The sequence below is a fragment of the Vidua chalybeata genome, chromosome 6, assembly GCF_026979565.1.
Source record: "Vidua chalybeata isolate OUT-0048 chromosome 6, bVidCha1 merged haplotype, whole genome shotgun sequence".
Taxonomy (NCBI): Eukaryota; Metazoa; Chordata; class Aves; order Passeriformes; family Viduidae; genus Vidua; species Vidua chalybeata.
In genome coordinates this window covers 31448252-31471464 of record NC_071535.1, presented here as the reverse complement: position 1 = coordinate 31471464, position 23213 = coordinate 31448252, and the positions used below count along the sequence as shown (strand labels likewise).

At 37.3% G+C, this 23213-nt stretch overlaps 1 protein-coding gene across 4 annotated transcripts in view; it reads left to right on the top strand.

Annotated features, from left to right (window-relative positions):
* Positions 1–7270: 7270 nt before the first annotated feature.
* The window catches only part of FMN1 (formin 1), a 170509-nt gene continuing 154566 nt past the window's right edge, over positions 7271–23213 (top strand). For 2 of the 4 annotated variants that reach the window (XM_053945797.1, XM_053945798.1), the window contains exons 1-2: positions 7271–7430; positions 19442–21452. In XM_053945797.1, the coding sequence (XP_053801772.1) occupies positions 19541–21452 (1912 nt within the window). In that variant the 5' untranslated portion in view covers positions 7271–7430; positions 19442–19540. The remainder of the gene's footprint in view (positions 7431–19441; positions 21453–23213) is intronic. The other 2 variants (XM_053945796.1, XM_053945795.1) reach the window with 1 other exon arrangement.

Below are 23213 nucleotides of genomic sequence, written 5' to 3'. Positions count from 1 at the left end.
GTCCCAGGGAAAACTTTTAGAATTTTCTAGCATATCGAATTGCAGCTATGCAATTAATGTATGAAATTATTCTGAAAAATGCATGAAAAAGAGAAGAAAAATACATTTCAATACCTTATTGTAGCCTTCTAAAAGCTTCTTGCACATTTAGGCAGCAGGGGGGCATATTTCAATTTTTTTGTTAATCTAGGAAGACCCTTGCATTTCTTGTCAAGTAGACTTTAGGGAAAACAAGTTACTATGTGGCAGTTTTTAATAACGGAAGATGTGTTTTGTATCTCTGTAACTACAATAGGATCTGTCTTCCAGTGATTTTATGACATATATACTTTTGATGTGTTTATGCTTTATGCTGGAAAGTGCCTTTGGATAAAAAAGGTTAGATTGCTGTTATTATATATACTGGTTTTAAATCCTATGTGCAGGTGACAAGTTGGATATTGGGACTATTAAGTTGAATGTCTTTGCCCAAAATTTTGCTATAATAATATTTTTACATTATTAAACTACTGCTGAGTACATATACCTAATGGCCAGTCCCTCACTGTCATCTGTTTTTCAATACATAAATATTACACCACGAACTTTGAGGAAATAACTGGCTTGTACCAGTAGAATAGGTTATATTTCCCCTTTCAGTATATGCCTTTTATCAATGTTATCTTTTTAAATCCTTAACAAAGAGCAGCTATCAGGAATGTTTCTGAACAAGAGACCATTTGCCCATGACAACTAATTTCAAGAAATTGCAGTTTATTCTTTCATTTTACTTGCTCGTAAACTATGTATACTGTTACCAGCCATATACAGACAGCTTACCTCAAAGCTCAATGATTCAGAGGCTGAATTCTATGCTGTCTTTGCCCAGTCATCAAAGCAAGGCTTCTTAGTTTGTTTTTTTTCCCCTGTGCAAATATGATGTAAATAAACCTTTCAGCTTCTTAACATTTTTTAAATCTATTGGTCACTGAGCCTATTTCAAGATATGGCAGTATCTTATTTTATATTGTATGTTGAAGTATATAGATGTAATAGTGCTTAAAAGACTATATTTTTAATGTAAAAAATGCAGAAGCTTTTTTCAAAATAAGAATTTTACTTAAATCACTGGAACTATACACTTTCATACCTCCTACATCCAATGATTAATATTACTTCAGAAGGATACAAAATTTATCCAAGTGTATAGCTGGGGAAATGGGGAATTCCATGGCATTCAAGGCCATGGAAATATCATGCAAAAGCTAAACTAAAATTTTTAACGCAGTCAGACTGATGACTGTCAGCTGATTATCCTATTTAACATTGTAATCACTGCATTCAAATCTGTTGGACTTGCAAAGCTTCCAACTACTTGGACTCTGAAGGTAAATTAAGCAGCATTTGAAAGACTAGCACACTCCTACATGAGTCCTCTTCCTGGAATAATTGGGAGTATAAATTGTGTTGCTCTCTGCTGCCTTAGACTTGGCATGCACACTGTCTACAAAAAAGCAGAGCATGCCAAGTCTGGTCAGCATCAGACAGTTATAAAAAGTTCAAATTAGAGACACAATTTCAAGAGATGCCGTCATTAAAAGTCTGAAGCCTTTTAACTTTGGGATTTATTTTGGTGGGATTACATAATGATGGTAGTAAATAAAATATTTCTTGCTTTCATCCAGAAAAAAACTACTTCTGTTCTAAGCTAGACATTCTTATGAGAAATGTCTAACTCACATCATCAATTTATGAAGTAGCTCATGTGATTAAACCATGCAAGGTTATCTGTTTTTCTCCTTCCAAATATGAGTTGTGCTGGCAGAGCAGTTGAATGTGTGATTTTCTTTTTCTTTAGAATAAATTGAGGAAAAAAAAAAAACTCACAGACATAGAGAAAATTGTTTGAAATAAATGTTTTTTCATAAAGACTGTATCTAAGGTTAGTAGCTAATTGTGATCTGACAGTATTATATCATGGTCTACTCCTGTCACTGTTTGGAATAACAGATATTTTTCTGCATTATATAGGAAGAAGTAATAGTCCATCTTTGCAAAATATGCAGGGAAATGGGTTTTTTCATGTCAGTTCCTTATTTGTTGTGACTTTAGGCATTTCCTTAGAATGTTCTTTGACTTAAAGTGTGAAACTGAGATTCTCAGAAGGTAATAGCATAATTAAATTTTTCAAAACACCTTCACATTTCCAAAAACAGTTGGAGTAAGTTCAGAGAGGTTGTAAGAGCCATTGTATGGTTCTGAACTTATTTTGCAAATATTTTCAGAAAATGATGCTGCACATTCACATCTTAGAGAAGGTGTGAGTTTTTAAACAGATTGCTTTTTTTCTCCTCCACCTTTTCCTTCAGTCTACTAGGCCTGAGGAATTATAATTTTGCATCTAATTAATTCTGCTGTTGCTTGACTGCATCTGGTTGAAATGTGTATAAAACCTCTGAGAGATATATATATATAAGAGCATTGTTTTCCTATGTTTCTATTTATTGTTCAGAACTGCCAGATATTTTATATTAAAAACATTGGATCATTGAGTGTTGCTGTGTTTTTTTTTTATTAAGCTGGAATTTAAGATATGTTGTATCTGTTAAGTAAGCTTTTGTTATTATTTTGGCCTTTTTGTTTCTCTCCTGAGTTTTTAAATATTAAACTGTAGCATATATATAATGTATAAAAATGTTAAAGTGAATACTGGAGACAGAAGTCTGAATTGCTGTTATCAGCATATAGATTAGTGTGCTGGGACAGACATGGAGACCAAGAGGGTCTCCACTTGTGCTCTGCAGTTTTCCATGAATCCTGCATTATGAATGTAACCTTTCAGCATACTGAAACTGGGATCTTAGTTACAGCTTTTAACACCTCTGCATCATCTTCAGTTAACAAACTGAATCCATTCTGTTTAGGGAAATGTACCTGTATTGTTATGTTTGAGTCTAGGCTTTCTAATGACTGTAAAATAGAAGATGTACCAGAGAGAGAAAGAGAGAGGAGTGATAATGATTTTCTGCTGTTCCAAGATTCTTTTATTCTTAAGACCATTTCTGAGGGCAGTTTGTCTCCACAATCTTTCAACCAGTACAACTGATATATATATATCTGGTCATTATACACTACCTTCTTTTTCTTTTCCTATTTTTTTTTTTTTTGGACACAGAATTTCATTAGTGACCTAAATAAATGGATGTATCTACAGCTGTTGATCTTTCCCAGAAGGTATTTAATACCACACATATGCACACATTTTTTTCATAATCTTAGTGTTTAGTTTGCATGAGAAGTCATGCCAATTTTATTGATTTTTATAAGGATTTGATGGTGTAATAGCTTAATGTAAATCTGTTACTATGCAGTATATGCCAAACAGTCAATGCCTCCTCTTTCAAATAACAGGCAAGTAGTTGGTGTTTATAATCTTTGGAGAATGTTTGATATTTCCATGTATTTGTTTACAGAATACAAAATGCAAACAAAGAGAGCTTTTTCTTGGTATAATTTAATTTTGAAATTGTCACCAGTTCCGTTAATTTTCTTCTTGCTTGTAAGACTGGCAGAGAACACCTCAGTTTCAATGTACTGATGAAATTGATCCTGCCACTTCACCTTTAGCAGTGTTTTAGCCACTTAAATGTGTACTCATTTCCAGAGATATCTTCCACATTGTTTTCTGAAACACTGTCTGCTTTCTGTAACAATCCTGATTATGGTTCTTTCCCCATAAAAATAAGCCATTCTTCACCCTGCCTTCAAAATTTTGCATACTCATACTTGTATTTGTTTTAAGATTGGCTTCCTCCCTGTCCAAAATCAGGTCATTTAATAACAAGAGTTGGCAGAACTTCAAAGTCACACATCCAGGATTTTAAAAATTACAAAGATTGTCTACTGCTGTCTTTTGAAGTTCCATTTTATTAATCAGAGAAAAAGCCATTTTGGCCAAAGTTACTTAATACTTTGGGTGATTTGGTATAATTTGAAACAGCCAAATCTGTATTTCTCATTAGGATAAAATCTTTTATATTGATGTATGTAATGGATTACTAATGTAAACTATAATATTTCTGTATGAGACAGTTTTGGGCCAAGAATTTGTGAATAAACCAAATTAACACAATGCAGTATATGTTGCAGAGACAAAAAAGCACTGCTCAAAACCCCTCCATCCAATCAGTTTTAAACATGCATTTCAATATATTTCCATTTGTTGTTCATGAAAAATTGTTATTGCTTTTTTTCCTATATGAAGATGCAAACTAATCAAGGTCCTACAATTCCAATTATCTTTATTTTAATAAATTTTAAGAAAACAAATGGTTTCTTACACTGAACTAGATGGAGTGTTTTGTGGTTTTTTTTTTCTATGTCAGACAATAATACTAGAATTGTAATAGGTCCTGCTAATGATTCTATAAAATTTCAGTTTGTTCTCATTATTATTAAGCAGAGTCTCTTCTGAGTTTTAGATATAAGAATAAAACTGGTAGCTGGGAGAGAGGGGATAAGAATCTGAAGTAGTAGTTAGTACATGGTATTCCTGGAATGACTACTTATGTTGCTGTTCCAAGGCATAGGATGTTTTGGTTTGAAGAATATGGGATGATGACACGTGGGAGATTTGAGAGGGTGCAGGAGGAGGAAATGAAGACTAAAGAGTTCTGGGTGTATTTGCTATGACATAAATATATTCAATTCATGTGTCTAAACAAGTCAGGAATAGATTTGAATCTTTTTGGTGCAAAAGTGGCCATGTAAATTTAAGTAGACAAAGAATTGTTGCATTATGGAGCTGCATTTATTGGGAATTCAAAGCATTAATTTTTAGGTTAAAATATGAAATCTTATATCCCTTGTTATATGGAAGCATCAGGTCTGATGTACAATTTTAAGACAAAAAACCAAACATGTTAACAGACCGAAATAGCTCTTCAGGAATGAGAATTTGCTGCAGGTATTGTGAAAAAAGGGGAAAATAAAGTTGTCTTATGCATGATAGCTCTTTGCTTTTTAGAACTTCAAGTGCAAATTTACTGGTAACAATTGTTTTGGCAGCAAACTGATATATTTCCTACTCCCTTTTTTGCATTATGCAGTTCATGTTTTCTTCATGTACCTGTAGATTACCCATACGTCTTCATGTTTAGATTACCATAGATCTACATGAACATGTTTCTGACAATAATATAGAAGAATATTCATCCTTTGAGAGAAGAGCACAAAGAATTATAAATATGAACTTGGCCAGCCTGTATCCTCATTATTAGTCCTTAGAACTTGGTTTAGAATTAGGCTGTCAGACATCAAAGCCAATCAGACATCACGTCTGAGAACACTGTTGGTAAAGTGATTGTTAGGTATGATTTCTGCTGATTTTCCAGCCTTCCCAAATAAAGAAGCAGCCTGAACAGGAGGCTGTTACTCCTTATTTCTTTGCTTCATGAAGGTCTTCACTTGTATGAGCCTTCCACACCCAGATGAACTGAGACTGTGATAATAACACTAGTTCCACTCAACAAGTTGGGTTGTTCACTGCAATTCAGCAGTTTGTAAAAGCTCCTGAAACAACAGCCATTGCTTATTACCATACACAAAGTCACAGATTCAGAAATGAAGTGGTAGCTGAAAGTAAAGGTTGTTTCATCTAAAGCAGGGTCAGTTTGCATACTAGATCTAGTGAATAGTTTTCAGTTCTAATTAGTGTATTAACTTAGCAAATAGATGACTGCCAACCTTTAATTTCCTTAAAAAATGGAATGGTTTCGAGTTCCTTTCAGAATACATTTCCACACAAGCTCTTACCAGTTGCTTCATACAAATCTATACGAGTGTTCTATATGGGGTAAATGAAGCAGAAGGCAGGTTGCATTTATCCTATGACAAGATGAAAAGCTGATTACGCAGATGAGTGCAGATGAAGTGGAAGCCTCTCAGAGATTAGGTTTTGCTCTCACTGTGCCCTACATTGCAGCCCAGCCTGACATAATCATTTCATGTTGGTTGCTTTCTGTGAACTCTTGTTTCCACATAAATCGTGTGTTTGCAAAATGAAGTTACTAAGAAAGTAATTGTTAATCTTTGTTTTAAAGTACTAGACATTAGAAGACTAAGACTTACTTTCAGCCAGGGTTTTTTTCCATTCCCCAGTCTGCAGACATGTCTCAATGGGCAGAGTATGAGCTATATGTATATAGTTGACCAGCTGATGGTCAAAAAATTTCAGGTAAAAAGTAGGAAAACTAATGTTAATTTTTCAAAAGGAAAGGAAGATGTGAGTAGTCTAAAGTGATAAGAATCTGATAATCTCTAGTGTTTCAAATAGAGGTGGATGTTTTCTGTTTAAGTTCAGTAAGATCATAATTATTTATGAAAGATCTGCACAATGAGATAACAAAGAATTAAAAAACTAATTCATGAAGCAAAGTGAAATGTGACATTTTCAGGAAGCTACAAGTTACAGTGAGAAAAAGCATCTTGTTTCAATATTTGACTACACAGGCAAGGGTCTTCAATGCCTATGGAAATTACAAGATTATTTCTTCTAGTTGTGTCTGTTATTAAAATATTTTAACCCTAACTCTGTTACTTCTGAATTGTCACTGTTATTTTTAACTAAATCAGTTATTCCAAAAGCCTTTTTCTTTCTTTATGGTGCCTTTCAGAATGGAGAACTTCTAGGGAAGAGCAGCAGGGAGATTACTCGTAGAAAAGTGAGATTCAGACTAGGTCCTTGCTCTGCCTAAAATTCTGTCCCTTGAAATAGAAAGGTATTTCATTAGGTGGTTTAGGACTGCAGCTTGTATTCTGATTTTCCTCTTCTAGCAGTGTTAGGAGTGGAGGAGAGGATTTCTTGTCCTCTAATGTTGCAGTTCAGAGTTAAGTCTGGCTCGCTTGAGGGCTGTATTGCAATTACTGTGGTGAGCGGTAGCGGCATGATTGGCAGCGATGCTCATCCGGGAGGAGAACAGATTTGACGGATTATGCAACGGCAGTTAACGACGAAAGCAAGCAGGCTGCCGCCGCGCTGCGTTAGCTCCCCTCAGCCCCGCGCTTTACCGGAGACTGTTTCTGGCGCTTCCAGGGGCAGGGATCCCGGCCCCGGGAGCGGCGCGGCCCCGCGCGCGCGGGAGGGACCCGCGGCCGCCGCCGGACCGCGCGCGGAGCCGGCGCGCGCCAGCCGCGCGGCCCGCCGATTGGTCAGTGCCCGGCCGCGCGGCCCGCCCATTGGCCAGCCGCGCCGTCAGTCCCGCCCCGCGGCGGGGAGCGGTGCGGCGCGCGCCCCGCCACGGGAGCGCCCCGGGAGGCGGCGGCGGCCCCGGGGGAGGAGGCGGGGGCGGCCCGGAATAGAGCGGGGCCCCGGCAGCCCGGCACCCCGCGTCCTTCCCCGCACCCGACACTGCAGCCGGAGCATCGCCTCCCGGCGCGCTGCTTCTCGCAAGGTAATGTCCTTTCGTTCACTTGCCCACCGATCTGCCCATCTGCTCGGGTCCCCGCAGTGGCTCTGTCGCAATCGAGTGGATTACAAAATAAAACCACTAACTCGGGGCTGCAGGGAAGGGATCTGTTTGGTCGTCATTAGCATCTCGTCTTCTCTCTGGCTGCTTATTTATACATAGCTTCTAGGGGATCACGAGAGCTGGGATCTCTTAGTTTCTCTTGCGGTCCGAAGAAAGTCCGTAGATTTCCTCCCTCCCCCTTTCTTGACAGCGCTATTAAAGTCAATTTAACTGGATTACTTCCCCCCGCCCCAAAATGACTCTTGAAATTATCCTCGATTTCTTCTAGTCTGGTGTGCGAGATAAGCGCAGTGAAGCGGGGAATGCGGATTGTTGTAATTTTGTAGCATTTGATGTGTGCAAATACCGTCGGGCACTCGGGAGGGCAGATGAGTGGGAAACACGTGATAAATATTTACAGCGTTCAGACAATCTGTTCTTCTGGGTTGTGAAGCTTATCGGGGTCACCATTGCAGATGAGGGTGATGAACTCTTACCCTGAGTTAGAATGCATTTGTACGCTGACACTTGCTAATGTCTTTTGCATGTAGGAAAAAGACACATACTGGCATTCTGGAGAAACCCTTCTCTTGCTGCTTTTGCACAGTCTCCTTTCTTCAGCTGCAATACTAAATTGCATCATGATACTACAGACAGAGAGTTGGTCTGAGAACTGAATATATTTAGTCCTTCTGGCTGTCCTACAGTCTTGTCTTGTGATACTTGTTTTCTCAAGTGTGTAGCAGGAATCATAATGAGTTCTTTTCTTGTAGCTTCACAGAAAATCAACCAATTTAAAAAAAATGCTGAGAAACTACAGAGGAAGGAATTTTGAATATGTTCCTAATTTTAGTTATTTTTTACACCCATCCTTTGAATCATTCATGATGGCTTTAATGATCACTTTACTTGTAGAAATATCTTGTGTAGGCATTGTCATTAAACTAATATGTACACATTTAAAGATATTTCTACAAGTATATTAGTAGTATTCCTGTGAAGTTTAGGTAAATGTTTCAGGTAGCGTGGACTGTGCTTGCAGGTGGATAGGCTTGTTTTTGTAAGTTTCAGCAGAAGCAGTTCAGCAACGTTGGGTTAAATGGAGAGTGAAAGAAAGAACTGTTTTTTTGTGTTACTATAAAAAAAGAAACTGTCAATGCATAACATCAACATAATTTGAAGGACTGTAGACAAAAAGTTGCAGTTTGGTATGAAATCAAACATGTGAGCAATGGAAATAAGTTTTTACTTGAGTTGAACATATCTCTCTAAAAGTCAAGTGGCATGGACATGCATGTTCCTGCATGGTTTTTTAATGGGTGTATGTGTAGGGAGTACAGCTCCCTACACTATTGGCATAGGTGACTTAATCATGTAGTGAGTAGTAAATAACAGGACAATGTTTCTCTAATATTTTGCATCTTGTGAAGGTGAGATTGAAATAGAGACATGGCTAAAAGATTATTTATTATCTCTGTAAAGATTTTCTTGCATAGGCAGGTATTTCTAAGAAATAGGAGCTTTTCCTTTCAGTTTCTGTTTTCAGATTTTTGTATCTATAAAGTGAAAGCTGTAGGCAAATACGAAGTAGAAAAAGGGGAAATGGCTGGGTTTCAAAATAAACGCCAAGGTAATGAATGTCAACTTTATACTGACATTTCTCAGGATATAAAAAGGTGGTGAAGAGACAATGCTGCCTGATATGAAGGACCACTTGGCAGGGGGTGGAGATTGGGGGGTTTGTGTTTTTGGTCTTTTGCTGGGGGCTTTGGGTTTGGTTTTCTTTTTGTTGTGTTTGTTTGTTTAGTGTTTTATGTTTACCCAGGACAAGGCCTAAGGCCTTCACACTATCATTTAACAAGGTCATCCTTTCTGAGTCTTTGATCCTGCTTTAACTTGCACACATAAAATGTTTGAAAATGGAGCCAAAAGTCAAAAGCAGCCTTTACAATTAAATCCAAATAATACTTCTCAGACAGTGGTCAAGAGTATGAAAAAAAGCAAGAACAATCACAGAGGTCTTCATTAAGGCTCGAGGGTTGGATGGCTTTTTGCTCCTCGAGTATAGTATTTAAGAACTGAATGAGTTCTGGTCTTAAAAAAACCCAACTTTTCTATGTGCCTTTATGATGCTGTTTCCAAAACTTAGTTTGCGTTCCTTTCTCCACCCAATCTTCCTGGAATCTAAGTCTGTCAGCTTTTAATTTTTCTTTAGCTATTTTGGCATGAAATTACTTCCTCTTTTAGCTTGGATCTCATATGACTTAAAAATATATATAACCTGAATATATATTCCATTAGGGTTTAGGTATCAGGAGGAGTACCAAAATGCAGGAAACTGGCCATTATGGAGTAATCAAAGAGATATAACTCAATGGAATCTGAGCCTTAACAAAGTGTAAATTGTTTCTACTATTTCAGCATGTTTTAAATATTTATACATTATTGCTTGATGACAACCCCTCATTTTTTAGTTCATAATCATGTCACTGCTATAGTTGCTAGTTGTGACCATTAATGTTTTTTCCCCATAGTTAGAGACAGTAGGAGCAAAGACTGCAGTAATATATTAATGACAAAGCTCAAGTTGGTTCTTGATTTTTTTAAAAAAAATCTGGTTTTATGTCTAATGGCCAGAGTAGTTCAAACCTCCTCTGAGACAGTGGAGCCTATAGAGCTTAGATCTGCCTGTAACGAGAAACCCAAGGGAAGGGTTCTTTTTGCCATGATCATTTAGTCTTATGCAATTTCATTACATGTTTCTAGATTAATATTTGTCACTTTTCCTTCCTGTAAGTGTTGCCAGACTGGAGATACATTCTGTATAGCTAAATATGCAGTATGTATATCAGCACTTCTGGCTGAGAAGTTGGAAAGAAAGCACGCGAAATGTGATGCGCGAGTTCTTATCCAAGTCACTGTCTCCTAGCCAGGCAGGTACTACAATTTCTTCTCTTTCTGTGGAAGATTGAACCTCCAGTCATTACTTTGGATGTTCAGTTTGACTTTAAACACAGTTCTATGGGGTGATAATTGAGAGCTGATTATCTCCACAAGACCCTATACATTTTGTTGAGTTGGGCCCTTAGAAAATTACAATAGACCTTTAAATTCTTTATATTGAATTGCTACTGTCCTCCATTTAAAGAGTCATCAAGTCTTGTAGTTTAATTTAAATGGCACTACTCGAAGTAAAATGGGCATTTCTTATGTCAAGATTTAAGTTGACATTTTTCTTGGTCATTTTCTTGATCCTGTGGTATTTTAAGCTTATTATATTGAAATACTGTGTTCTTCATATTTTAATCTTATTGCTTCTTTTCCCAGTGAGAGTTGTATTGTTCATAAGTTAGAACTTCCATGAGGGATTTATGTAACCTGTTTAATCTTAAACTAATTTGGGGTTTATAATTATTTTAAAATATTTTTATTGGTAAAAATGCATTTGCTGTTGACAGACTTGCTGAACTTAATACAATTCTGTGTTCAATCTTCCATGATAGGGAGCAGACCAAGAAAATGACAATGACATATAAGCAATTAACCATTTTCAAGACTTTTGAAAATATTAATGATATGCACTTGGGACTGATAGAATAAATATTTATCTAAAAACCATTGCTTATTTCTTTACCAGGCCTTTTGAAAACCTATTATCTCTCCTAGTAATTTGGTTTATAATTTTTTGTTAGTTGTAGTCATATTTTGAAACCATTTAGCTGTGTATGAAATGCCACTAGGAAAAAGTTGGAATGAAGAAAGCAAAGGCGACCATAGTTCTATGATCTAATACTTTCTGCTTTGAAGTGTTAATATTATCATCCCAAGTCATTACATCCCATTTTATCTTGTACAGCCAAGGTTTTCAAAACTTGAATTATTGTTAGGATTTTTGAAACAACCCAACATTCCTTAAGGCTAAATTAATTTCAAGACCACTAAAATTTTGAAGGGAGAAAAGTTAAAAGTACTACTGAGTTTATTCTCAACCATTGCATAATTTTTGAAAAAATATGCATACTTAAAAATAGGTTTGCTAACATGTCAAATACATGATTTTAGAAAATTGTTCTTGATTCTTAAGAGCTTAATGTGGGACAGAGTCTTTGGCCTTTAACTACAGAAATATATAATCAAAACCTGCTGTATTTTGTGAAGGAGTCCTTCTGTAGGTATAAAATGTTGTTATGGGAGAGGTTTTAATTGCTGTTATTATTCTTCATATTCAATTTCTCTCTTGTTTTCACCACTGAAGTGTCCTTATGATTTGCACCTCCTTTTGTGATTAGTCCAAACTTTTTGCAGCTGTATTTTCTTCCCTCGCTGATGAAATAGCTCAAACATTTACTGCAGTGTAGCCTTTTTGTTACTTTCTTTGCTTTCCCTGAATACTGTATTGGGTTTAAAGGTCAGAATATATGGCCAGATAAGTCTCTGAAGTGATGTTTGGTGAAAGTCTTCTGATCTAAAAGGCAGTAAAGTAAATGCCTCATTTAAATAGCACCATGAAAGGAACAAGCATGGGCATTCAATAATTAAATTAAAATGTACTTTCTTGGTTTGGGGAAATTAAAGGTGTTATTTATACAATACAGAACAAGATGCAGCTCTTGCTGAAGAGTTGGCTACTTGAACGAGCAAGATTAAAGCTTTTGGACAAAGATTAACAAGAAGATAATCCTTTTTTTAGAAAACACTTATTTAAGTTAATGTTATTTTCCTGTAGAAATATCCTATAGTTGCTGCCAGAAGTGGAAACAAGTTACTGTGTATCCTGTAAAACTTACCCATTGATAAAGTATTGAGAAAAAATGTTTTCTTGCAAAAGGGGTATTATCTATCTGGGTTAAAACTGGAAAAAGTCATGTGTGCGGTTTATGACCCAAGTCGGGTATGTACAAATATGATATTGCAAGTTTGCTTCTTTTTGTTCACTGTAAATGTAATTTTAAATCTTACTTTTCCTGATAATACATTTTATCAGGATATTTATTTATCAACAATATTTTTGTGCTGAAATATGTAAAAATTATGTTTTTGACAATGTGAATAGTTTGTCTGTAGTAGCTGTTCTGGTCTAGTATGGCTTTTTGTTTGTTTCTTTGTTGTTTGAAAATCAGCTGACAGTGAGTGCAGCTTTTCATTAGGACATCTGTAACCTGAGGCAAAAGATATTTTCCTCTTGCCTCTGATTACTTTTTACATTACTATGTGGGTTCAGCTGAATATTAGCCACTATCCCCTGTACACATATCAAGGAGTAGTTTTCTATTATAAGTTATAAGGTTTCATTGTGAGTGTTCAAATGAGGTACAAAGGATATAGGGAAGGTGTTAGGGATGTAGGGATGTTGTAGGGGGAAGAGTTATTTGTCTGAATGAGATATATATATATTGATGTAAAATTAGTAAAGCAGAGTATACCATGTGATTGTTGTTGAGGAATGAACCCTGTCTTTATTTTAAAATAGATAAAATAATTTTAATATTTATTTTAATTTCCAGATTTGGCAAAATATTCTTTTAACAGACATTTCTGAACTATAAGAGACCCACAATGATGGCTGAGTCCAACTCTTAAGTGAATGGCACATATAGGGGTAGAACTCACAATTTGGTCATTATTAGCACCATGCTCTAACCAACTGAGCTAATTACAGGTTTTCTTACCATCAAAGAGAGTTTGGGGCAATGTTTGTTTGCTTGTTCATAAGCATCTTTTGCATCCCTTTGAATCATAAGTTTGAGTTTCTACATATGGTGAGACTATGAGGAATGTTTTAGTGGTACTTACTTTTCAGTTTGCCTCTTCGGCAGTCCGAAAACTCTGTTCTAGTAAAAAAAACAACAACCTAGAAGCAAGATGATTGACTCATCTGCTCTCTTGGTTCATGGCAAATGTCTAAGAGCAAGGTGGAGAGTGTAAAAACCTGACTGAAGTGCAGAAGGAACTTGTTTGTTTAAATGCTGTACTTCTTGAAATAGTCTATTTCAAACAGGCTGTTACTGTGTTATTTCTTTGGGATATGTGTACAGATTGCCTTTGCTTGTTCTCTGCTTTAATGTCTGCTGGTTTGCTTCTTTATGTGCTTCCTACATTAAAGACTTTTCATATTTGTAATATCCATTGCAGACTTTTTTATAAGCAACCTATTAAACAGTCAGATGGGTGAGTTTGTGATGGAAATCTCATTTGGTAACTAATTCTTGCAAATTAGTCACCTTTGACAAACAGATTTTGGACATTTTTGTGGTATGGTTGACTCCAAAAACAGTTTCATGAGGACATGTGTGACAACTTTTATTTTTTTAACTTGCTGATGCAGTTGTGCCAGAAAAAGATAGCTATTGCTTTGCTAAACTGAAGTAGGCTACAGAGGGATGGGAACTTTCTTGTTAGACTCCTTCTGGGAACATTTTTTTGAGACCTGGTGGTGCAAATAATACATGTATTATTTTATATTTGACTAGTCAAACCTAATATACATTTTTTTGTGTAAATGGTGAATATTAGTTCCAAACCTCAAATTTCATCATTAACTTTACATGCCTTGTGTAAATTATCTTTTTGTTAAATTATGGTTCTTGGTTTCAAGAACTTTACATTTCCTCATCTTCGGATCACAAGGATGATGTATTCAGAGATATGGGTTTCAGATTTTTTTGTTTCATGGACTCTGTCCTGGATTTCCTAGTTCTTGGTGTTGGATTAGGTTGAACAGAATGACACAGCCAAAGGCTGTATTTATGGTTAGAAGTTGGTTTTGGTATACAAAGCTCTGCACTGTGGATTAACTTAATGACTTTCCACCCTATATTTTGGATTATTTCTGTTTCATCTGAATTTGTATGCAGGACTCTAATATGCTGCAATACTTCCCTTGTGCCATTGGATGAGATCTGAAATTTAATAAAGCAGCTTCCTGTCTGGCATAGACTCTGTTTTATATTCCTTAATGCTCTCTTTGCTGATGTAATTCAGTACTTGTGAAGTTGAAAAGATTTTAAATGATTATTGCTAACAATATCACTATCATTCAAATGATTATACAAATAATTAAATACTCTAAATTTGGTTGGTATTTTTGTGTGCGGTGTTTGGTTTTGTTTTTTTTTTTTTGTTGTTGGTTTTGCCACAATCCAGTAAACACAGTGTAGACTTAGAGTTCGAAAGTTCTTTATGGAATTTTTATTTATGTGAAAGCTGCTGGATGAAGCTGTAATATTTTGTCTTCACTAAGATATTATAACCTTTATCTTTCTAAAGACAATATTTTTAAGTATAATGAAAATTTGAAAGAACTGCAGAGAAACTTGAAATTTTAGGCAAGAGAAGAAAATGGTGTTTGTCTCTATCAAACCAGTTGTGCTCAGTAAACAAATATTACGGTAATTTCATTTCGTTGTCTTCAAGCTTGTGATGTGAAGCCTTGATCTGTTCACATTTTTACTACCTTTCCTCTACTGTGCTTTTGCTGTTGTGATGTGTTAATTAGCTACATAGCTCAGAAAGTTAGTCATAGTGTGCTCAGAAACAGGTTGTCACCTAGTAACAATCAGATATTAGGAAGAGCTGGGAAAGTAAGGAATTTCAATTCTGGCTTACTTAAGTATCAGAGAAAGGAGGAAGACCATCTGTCATGCTGAGAAGTGAATGATGTGTCCTGCTAGAGAAAAAGAGCTGTAGGAATGGGGTCCTGGGTTTTTAAGACCACGTTTTGAACAGCATAATGAATGGATGTGTTGGCATTAGACTTTGAAGATCGCTGTGACATATTTTGTTGTTGTTAAACTGAAAGAAAATCCATCAGCAGAGCAGGTTTGCTTCTCAGCTGCCTGTTTAACAATTTCAGCTGTCCTTTCCAGTTACAAGCTTTCTCTAAGTAGATGGTTTTTTCCTTGAAGCAGTATTCCTCACAACCTGAATCCCACTGCTCTGCTATTATGCATTGAAAAGCTGTGTAGAGAAACTTAGCAATGGTGCTGAAGGTTGTTTTCACCACTCCATGTTATATATTTTGTAGCTAAAATTTTAAGTTTTCTTGGAATAATGGGCCTTTACTTGACATAATTCTGATAGTTTCTTATAATGCTTCTGTTCATAGAGCAGGGAGTTCACTTCTTTTTTTGTTTTCTGATGGAAGATTATAAAAAAGGTAGAATAAGATGCTGAAGGCAATGAGGTTAAAATGTTTTCTTGGTCATAAACATATCTACTAGTAGAAATAAGCGTCAAAATACCAGTAAATAGTGCTGTGCATGGTATTACATTATCTTTTAAATCCATGGAAGTTTTGATGCAGAATATGACATTGGCCTAATAGTAACAAGTGTCCTTTCTGTTACTGCTGTTGTTACTATTGTTTTTTTTTTTCTAATAACTGAATTTTAATACTTAATTTCAAAGCCTGTGTAAATTTTTTCCTTACAAGGAGTTATGTTCTACTCACAGTGATTCTACATTTTAATGTGTCAATGTGTTTGTACCAAACCCATTGTTTTATTTGGTGTAACTAAGAAGATAACTAATAGGATGTAGCCTTTATACTGGGTTCAAACTGGCATAAGTTTGTTATTCAAAGACAATACCATAAAAAGAAAGCTCAATAGATTTGTCTATTTCTAAGTAAAAAAGAGCTTTTAATTTTAATATCTTTTGCAATATGATTCAAGGAGAGCTGTAGGTCTTGTTTCAGTAATGTAATGATTCAGAACTCAGATTACAGGAGCTGCTTGGTTTTTAGGAGGGGTATAGCAAATCTGTGCAGCTGAGACAAGGGCTAGCTAGCTCTCTTATTTGCACATATCATCTTTTGCCACAGAAAGAACCCCAAACCAAAACCATGCATGTTACCAAAAGTAATGTGCTCTACAGAATAGGGCTGACTTGAACCTGGCGGTATCATAGATGGCATTTAAGGGTAGTAAATTTGATCATAATGTCTGTGTCTATAGCTACTGGATCTATAGTTTCCATGATGCTGTTTCCTAAGGGGTGTTCACTACTGCTTGACTGAAGAATGAGTAGGGCTAAGAGAACTCCTAATGTTTCTGTATGCAGAACCACTCTTGACTGCATCAGCTGGTGGCACACATACCCTGTGAGGCACACCCAGCCCCTGTGACTGCATGGTCACTATGCTAGAGAGCAGCAGGCGTGCACAGCTGGAGACAAGGAAGACTAGTGAGGCAAGAGGTGAGGCTGCTCTTTTAGCTGGTCCTCAGCCTTGCCTGCGTCTCGAACTCCAGACTTGCACAAAGAGTTAAAACAGGAATAAAAGAGGAAACAGAGCAGCATATTTTTCTCAGAAGCTCTTACGAGTCTATGAAACAACGAGCCAGTCTTCAACAAAAGTACTGACTAAAGGTTTTCACCTTTCCTACCATTCCTATACTTGAACAGTATTCTGAATTGTGCCACTCAACTGTTAACTACTGGTGAACAGAATTAAGAAGCTCATGTGTCTCTAATGGAACATTGTTCTTACTGTAGTCTCTCTCCTTAGGATATCTCCTCTGAATTTAAGGATATTGTGTACATTTTAAGGATTTTCCTGGCACGAAGAATGATATTACTCAAAGTAAATGGAAAGTCTGAAACTGTTTAAAGAACATTATAAACAGATGCAATTAAATTACTACAATAAATGACTGCTTGTTGGTAAAATGTTTTGAGTAAATGCTGCTTGATTCTTACAGTTGGACTTCACTAATTACTTATAATAATTTATGGACATCATTATAAATTATGTCCATAAATTAATTATATATAAATGACATATAAATGATATCTAAGTCTGCATAATAAAAACTGATATAAAACTTGTAAGTTTTTGGACCTCAGCAAAGCTTTCAATACTGTGTCTTACAATATCCTTCTGGACAAAATGTCCAGCACACAGCTGGATAAAGACATTATAGGATGGGTGAGCAGCTGGCTCACAGGTCAGGTGCAAGGGGTTATAGTGAATCAGATGACATCAGACTGGTGGCTTGTCATTAGTGGTGTTTCACAGAGCTTCATCCTCGTCTCTGTGCTCTTCAACATCTTCATTAATGGCTTGGATGCAGAACTTGAAGGAATACTAAATGAGCTTGCTGATGACACTAAATTGGGAGGAGCTGTTGACTCCCTCAAAGGCAGGGAGGCCCTGCAGAAAAATCTTGACGTGTCAGAGGGCTGTGCAATCACCAACCACATGAACTGAAACAAGGGAAATGCTGGATTCTACACCTGGGATGGGCAGTCCTGGATGTATGGACAGACTGGGAATGAGAGGCTGGGAAGCAGTGCCACAGAAAGGAACCTGGGGGTCCTGGTTGGTGGAAAGTTGAACATGAGTCAGCAGTGCCCTGGCAGCCAGGAGGGCCACCTGTGTCCTGGGGTGCATCAGGCACAGCATCACAGCCGGGCAAGGGAGGGGATTGACCTGCTCTGCTCTGGGGCAGCCTCACCTCCAGTGCTGGGGATTCTCACCTCCAGTTCTGAGATCCACAGTGTAAGAAAGATATTAAGCTCTTGGAGAGTATTTGAAGGAAGGCTATGAGGATGATGAAGGTTCTGGAGGGGAAGCCTTAAGAACAGCTGAGGTCACTCATTTTGTTCCACTTGGAGGAGACACCTTCTTGCAGTCTTCATCATCCTCCTGAGGGGAAGCAGAGGGGCAGGTACTGATCTCTTCACTCTCCTGAACAGTGTCAGGACTTGAAGAAATGACATGAATCTGAGTCAGGGGAGATCTAGGTTGTATATCAGGACAAGGTTTTTCATCCTTTTCATCCTTGGGCACTGGAACAGGCTCCATGGGGCAGTGATCACAGCACCAGCCTGACAGAGTGCAAGAAGCTTTTGGACAATGCTCTCAAGCACATGGTGTGACCCTTGGGTTGTCCTGTGCAGGGCCAGGCTTTGATCTTGATGAGTCCCTTCCAAATCTGCTTTTTCTATGATACTATGAAATATGTTACATAGTAATATGACAGCTTCCTTTTAAATACTGTTGCCTAAGTTTGACTCTTAGCATAAATACAACGTAACTTTTCATAATTTTTTTCAGTTGAAAACTGAAATTCTTGCATTTTTCAGTGTAGGAGCAGGTGTTCTCCAGCTTTTTGTGCTCCTTGGCTTTAGGTCTTTTCCTGATGCTTATGCATTTCCTAATGACTTCAGACTTCTTCACTTTAATTGTGGTAGCGTAGTTCCTTCTGGATAAAAACAACTTAGTTCTCAAAAGGACCAAACAAACTTCCATTATGTATCTAAAGAATGTAAATATATCCAATCTGTAGGGACAAAATATATGATGAAAAGAATAGGAAATAAAAAAGTTCAATAAATCTGCCTATAAAAGTACTATTACACTATTTCATGTTGATCCAAAATAGATTTTAGTACTGCATGTTATCCAAGTAAACAGAATCTATATTTTTTTGTTATTCCAAGTTTTCTTGATGTCTTGGCAGTTGCACAAAAAGTACCAGAAGAAAATATTCAACCTTTTTTATTTTCTAAATGTTTTCTTGATAAATAAGGCAGCGAGACCTAATTACATTGTGATGTTATGCTGGTGGTTGTGCTGAGTGAAAAGGTAACAGGCATGCTTGAATGGTTTTTTTACTAAATGTTCAACAGCAAGTTTGACAGAGAGAGGGCAAGACATTCCACCATTCAAAAGTAAAGTCTCTTTGAAATGGGTGTTTTAGTGACCATCTTGTGACCTGATGGCACAGCATTGACTGAGAACCCTGGAGACGGAGGAGCGATGTATGAGAGAGAAAGATGATGACTCCAACTATGAGTGTTAGCAATGTCATTGTTTTTGTGTCAGATTTTCAAGGTAAAAGATTTGTATCAGAAAATACTGAGAGCAGATTGTGTTTCTGGAGGCTTGTTATTTGTCATATTAAATTTGCCATAATCAAGTTTGACAGGCTTCTCTTTATTTTTTCCAACAGACGATATTATTGAAGATTAGTCAGATGCCTTCCGTCCATTCCCTGCCTCACATGCTATGTCATGCAAGCTTTGGAACACTTAGAACACAATTTAAATGAATGACTAATTTGGCAAGCATAATGGAAGGCACGCATACCATCCTCCTGTTGCACAAACCCATTACGGAGCTTTGTTACATCAGCTTCTATCATCCAGATGGGAAAGTCTCAGGATTTACTTACATGGGCTCTGGAACTCTGGATAGAACCAGTAAGAATTTCTGTGGCTGCTGTCAAGTGAGGGAGAGGTTAGACATAGCCCTGAGAGAACGGCCTTATAAAGACCATGGAGTTATTATTTTCAAGCAAGCTACCACAAAAGATCTTCTCAATGAAATGTACAAACTAACTGCTGAAAAGGAAAAACTGTTATCCAGTGTTTTGAGATCCCATCATATTCCAGACCTTAAGGCAGGACATGAGGAGGAAAAGCGACAGGATGTTTCCGGAGTCCCGAAACTTAAAGGTGATAATTACTCCATTCTTATACATCAGCAGGAGTTATTGCTGGATTCTACAAAGAGAGACAATTTGAATCACAAAAAAATGGGGAAATACAGAAGGAAAGAGAGCTTTGAGGAGATCAGACATCGGAAAGAGGGAAAAAAGATACATGAACATCTCTTTTTACTGAGTACACAAGACATGCAACAGAAAAATAAGAAGATGGTCTCCACAAGACTTTCTACCAGCAGTTATCCCAGTTCCTTTTCTCCCTCCAGCTGGCTAACAGTAAAAGGTAAGGATAATTTACCAGTAGACAGCAGAATACAACCAGAAAAGTGGATAGAAGAGGAGTATTTTCTTAAAAGCAACAAAGCTGTGAAATTGGATGCTGACTTACCAAGTTCTAGCTCAAAAGACATCAATGATGTTGTTGCAGTTGAACGAGTGGAAAATGGAGAATGCATCCCTGAAATTACCAAGGTACAACAGAGGACTCCTTCGGTGAATTCATCTCACTACAGTCTGTTTAACAAACTCGAGACATTAAGTAAATCTGCAGCTGCTAAAATTTTGAAAAGTAGCAAGTATGCTGAGCCAGTATGCAAGGAGAAACCAGGAATTACAGTTCTTGCTGAAGTCCAGGATTTCGACACTTGCATTAAAAAAGTTACCACCCCCCCTGCAGAGTCTTTATCTGATTCTCACAGAGATAATGAAACCATTTCTCCTGTTCTCATAAGAGCACATAATGAGTTTATATCAAGAAGTGATGTATGCTCTGTAGATGAAACTGCTGGAGACTCTAATAACAGTGTGCTTCAGGAAAAGGAGGAAGATGGCTCTGGTTTGCAGTACAAAGCAGAGAGAGTGCACATTACTGATGAGTCATGCAACCTTGTGGGAGCAGTTAATAAAGCTCTTCTGAAAGTTATCCGGAGCGACAGTTTAGATGAAGCTGCAGAATGGAAGAGACTGCAACAAATTACAAGAGTAGAGAGAAACCTGCCAGGCTCACTGTATGAGAAAAGGACCACGGTATCCCGGGGAAACGGCAAGCATTTATTTTTGAACCTGCCTGTAAATGAAAGTCCTGATATTCCTCAGACAAGTAATAATCTTAAGCTGGAAGAGAAAAGGCTGCATTCACCCCCATTAGCAGCAGTGAGTAATGTTTTTAGTAATTCATATCCGTTATCTAATACACACAAACAAATGTCACCTATTCCTTCTCCGTTATCTTCGAGACTGCCCAGCCCGCAGCTGCATCACCGGATCCTCCCGTTACCAACACAGAACACCGAGGACGGATCCATGTTCAGTGACTATGGCCATGGAAGGCACGGTGCTATAAACTTCTCTTTCAGTGACTTGGAGCCACAGTTTTTTCGGAAGCTTTCTGATTCTGGAGAATTGGGATTTGCCAGCAGACAATGGGGCCTACATCAGAATGCAACTTCAGGACATTTTGAAAAGTGTGCTGTGCAAGAAAAATTAAGTACTCGGACACAACAGAATCTCTGTCCAGGTCAGTTCTATTTTATACATTTTTAAACTAAAAGAATCAATTGAGCATGCAAGTCTTGAAGCTCTTTCTGGGTTTGTTTGGTTTGGGTTTTTTTAACACCAGCTATCAATAATAAATATTATGTTAAATAAAAAAATATTTTTCACTACTTACAGATTGGGTGAAAAGTTGAAGTTTTTAAACAAAAGTTACAGCTATAAAAGGTTTCAAGGTACATTTTTGTCAGCTTATTTTCAGTCCTGTTTTTACTAAATGGCCCCTTAGCCAAATTAAGGAAAAATCTTTCTGTACAAAATGAAAAAAGCTCACATGCTTATTTTCCTGTGCTGTGTTCTAGTCTTTCAAAATGTTATGGTAGCATTTATTCTCTAAAGTATTATTGTTGCTTGTTTGGCTTAACTGATAGAATATTTTCTGAACAAGGTTATTTACTTTGTCCTTAAGTATATGACTAATGCTTTGCCTATTTAGCTACAAGAGGTACATGTGAATTCTGTAAGAAAAAGCTTGTTTTCAAAATGAATGCATGCAGGAGTCATGTTACAATGTATTTGACTACAGTGCATGGGTATATTTATAAAGATATACTATGTAAAAATGCACAATTATATGACATCTTGAATAGCTATTTTTGTTAGCTAGAACATCAACATCAATACCCTTCATTTTTAACTTAAGAAATGGGAAGGCTGAAGGACCTAATTCTGCAGTGGTCTAGGTGTGGCTCAGACTGGTCCCTCTGCTTATGGGGGGCTGGCAGTGACATGAAAGGGAGATTCCAAAAGGGGAGGTGTGTAGGGATGTGAAACCATTACCTTAGGCAGAGGGTGTTGAATACTGTCTATGAGGTTTGCATTTATGCCTGCTACTTCTAGAAGTTGTGCTAGTTCTACTGAAGACTAAATCAAATTTAAGGTGTTGTTTGGTGAGTTGACAAGGCTGAAAATAAGGGTGGTATGCTCTTCTTTCATTCCTTTCTTGGTTCCTGCTGTGCTGTCCCTACCCCTCTCATCTTGTACCCATCATACCTTTTGGTGAGCTGGTTTAGCTGACAAAACCAGCAATTTCACCCCTTTTAAAGAATAAAGTAGGACAGCAAATCTTTTTCTTTCTGTTTTACATTAGTATTTTTTAACTTAATGTATAATTTAGAATTGTTGGATGTGGGACTGTACCTATTGTGCTGTACTCTTGTACTGTCTTTGCCTGGGATAGGGTTAATTTTCTTTACAGTGGGGCAGTGTTTTGGATTTGTGATGAAAGTGGTCTCAACACCGGGATGTTCTGGCTTGTGCTGAGCAGTGTTTGCACAGCATCAATCCCTTCTGTTTCTCACTCTGCATACCCCCAGTGAATAGACATGGGGCTGCACAATAGGCTGGGAGGGGACACAACCAGACAGATGACCCAGACTAACTAAAGAGAAATTCTCTGCCACATAACGTCATGCTCAGGAATAAAAGCGCAAAGAGGGGGCTTTAGAGGGGTTAGCCATCTTTTCCTTGGGACCCAGCAGGGCGTCAGTCTACCCATGGGAGGCGGTGAGATCACTTGTTTCATTTTTTCTTCCCTCTTTTTCCACTTATGTTTCACTTACTAAACAAATTTTTTGTTTGTTATCTTGACCCCCAGTTGTTGGGGTTTTCTGTGCCTCTTCCTCCCATGTCACTTGGGGGAAGGAAGGAGGAAGGGAATGAGTCTTTGTGTGGTGCTTATTTTCCCACTGGGCTTAACCCACAATGGTTTTACAAGAAACAAAAC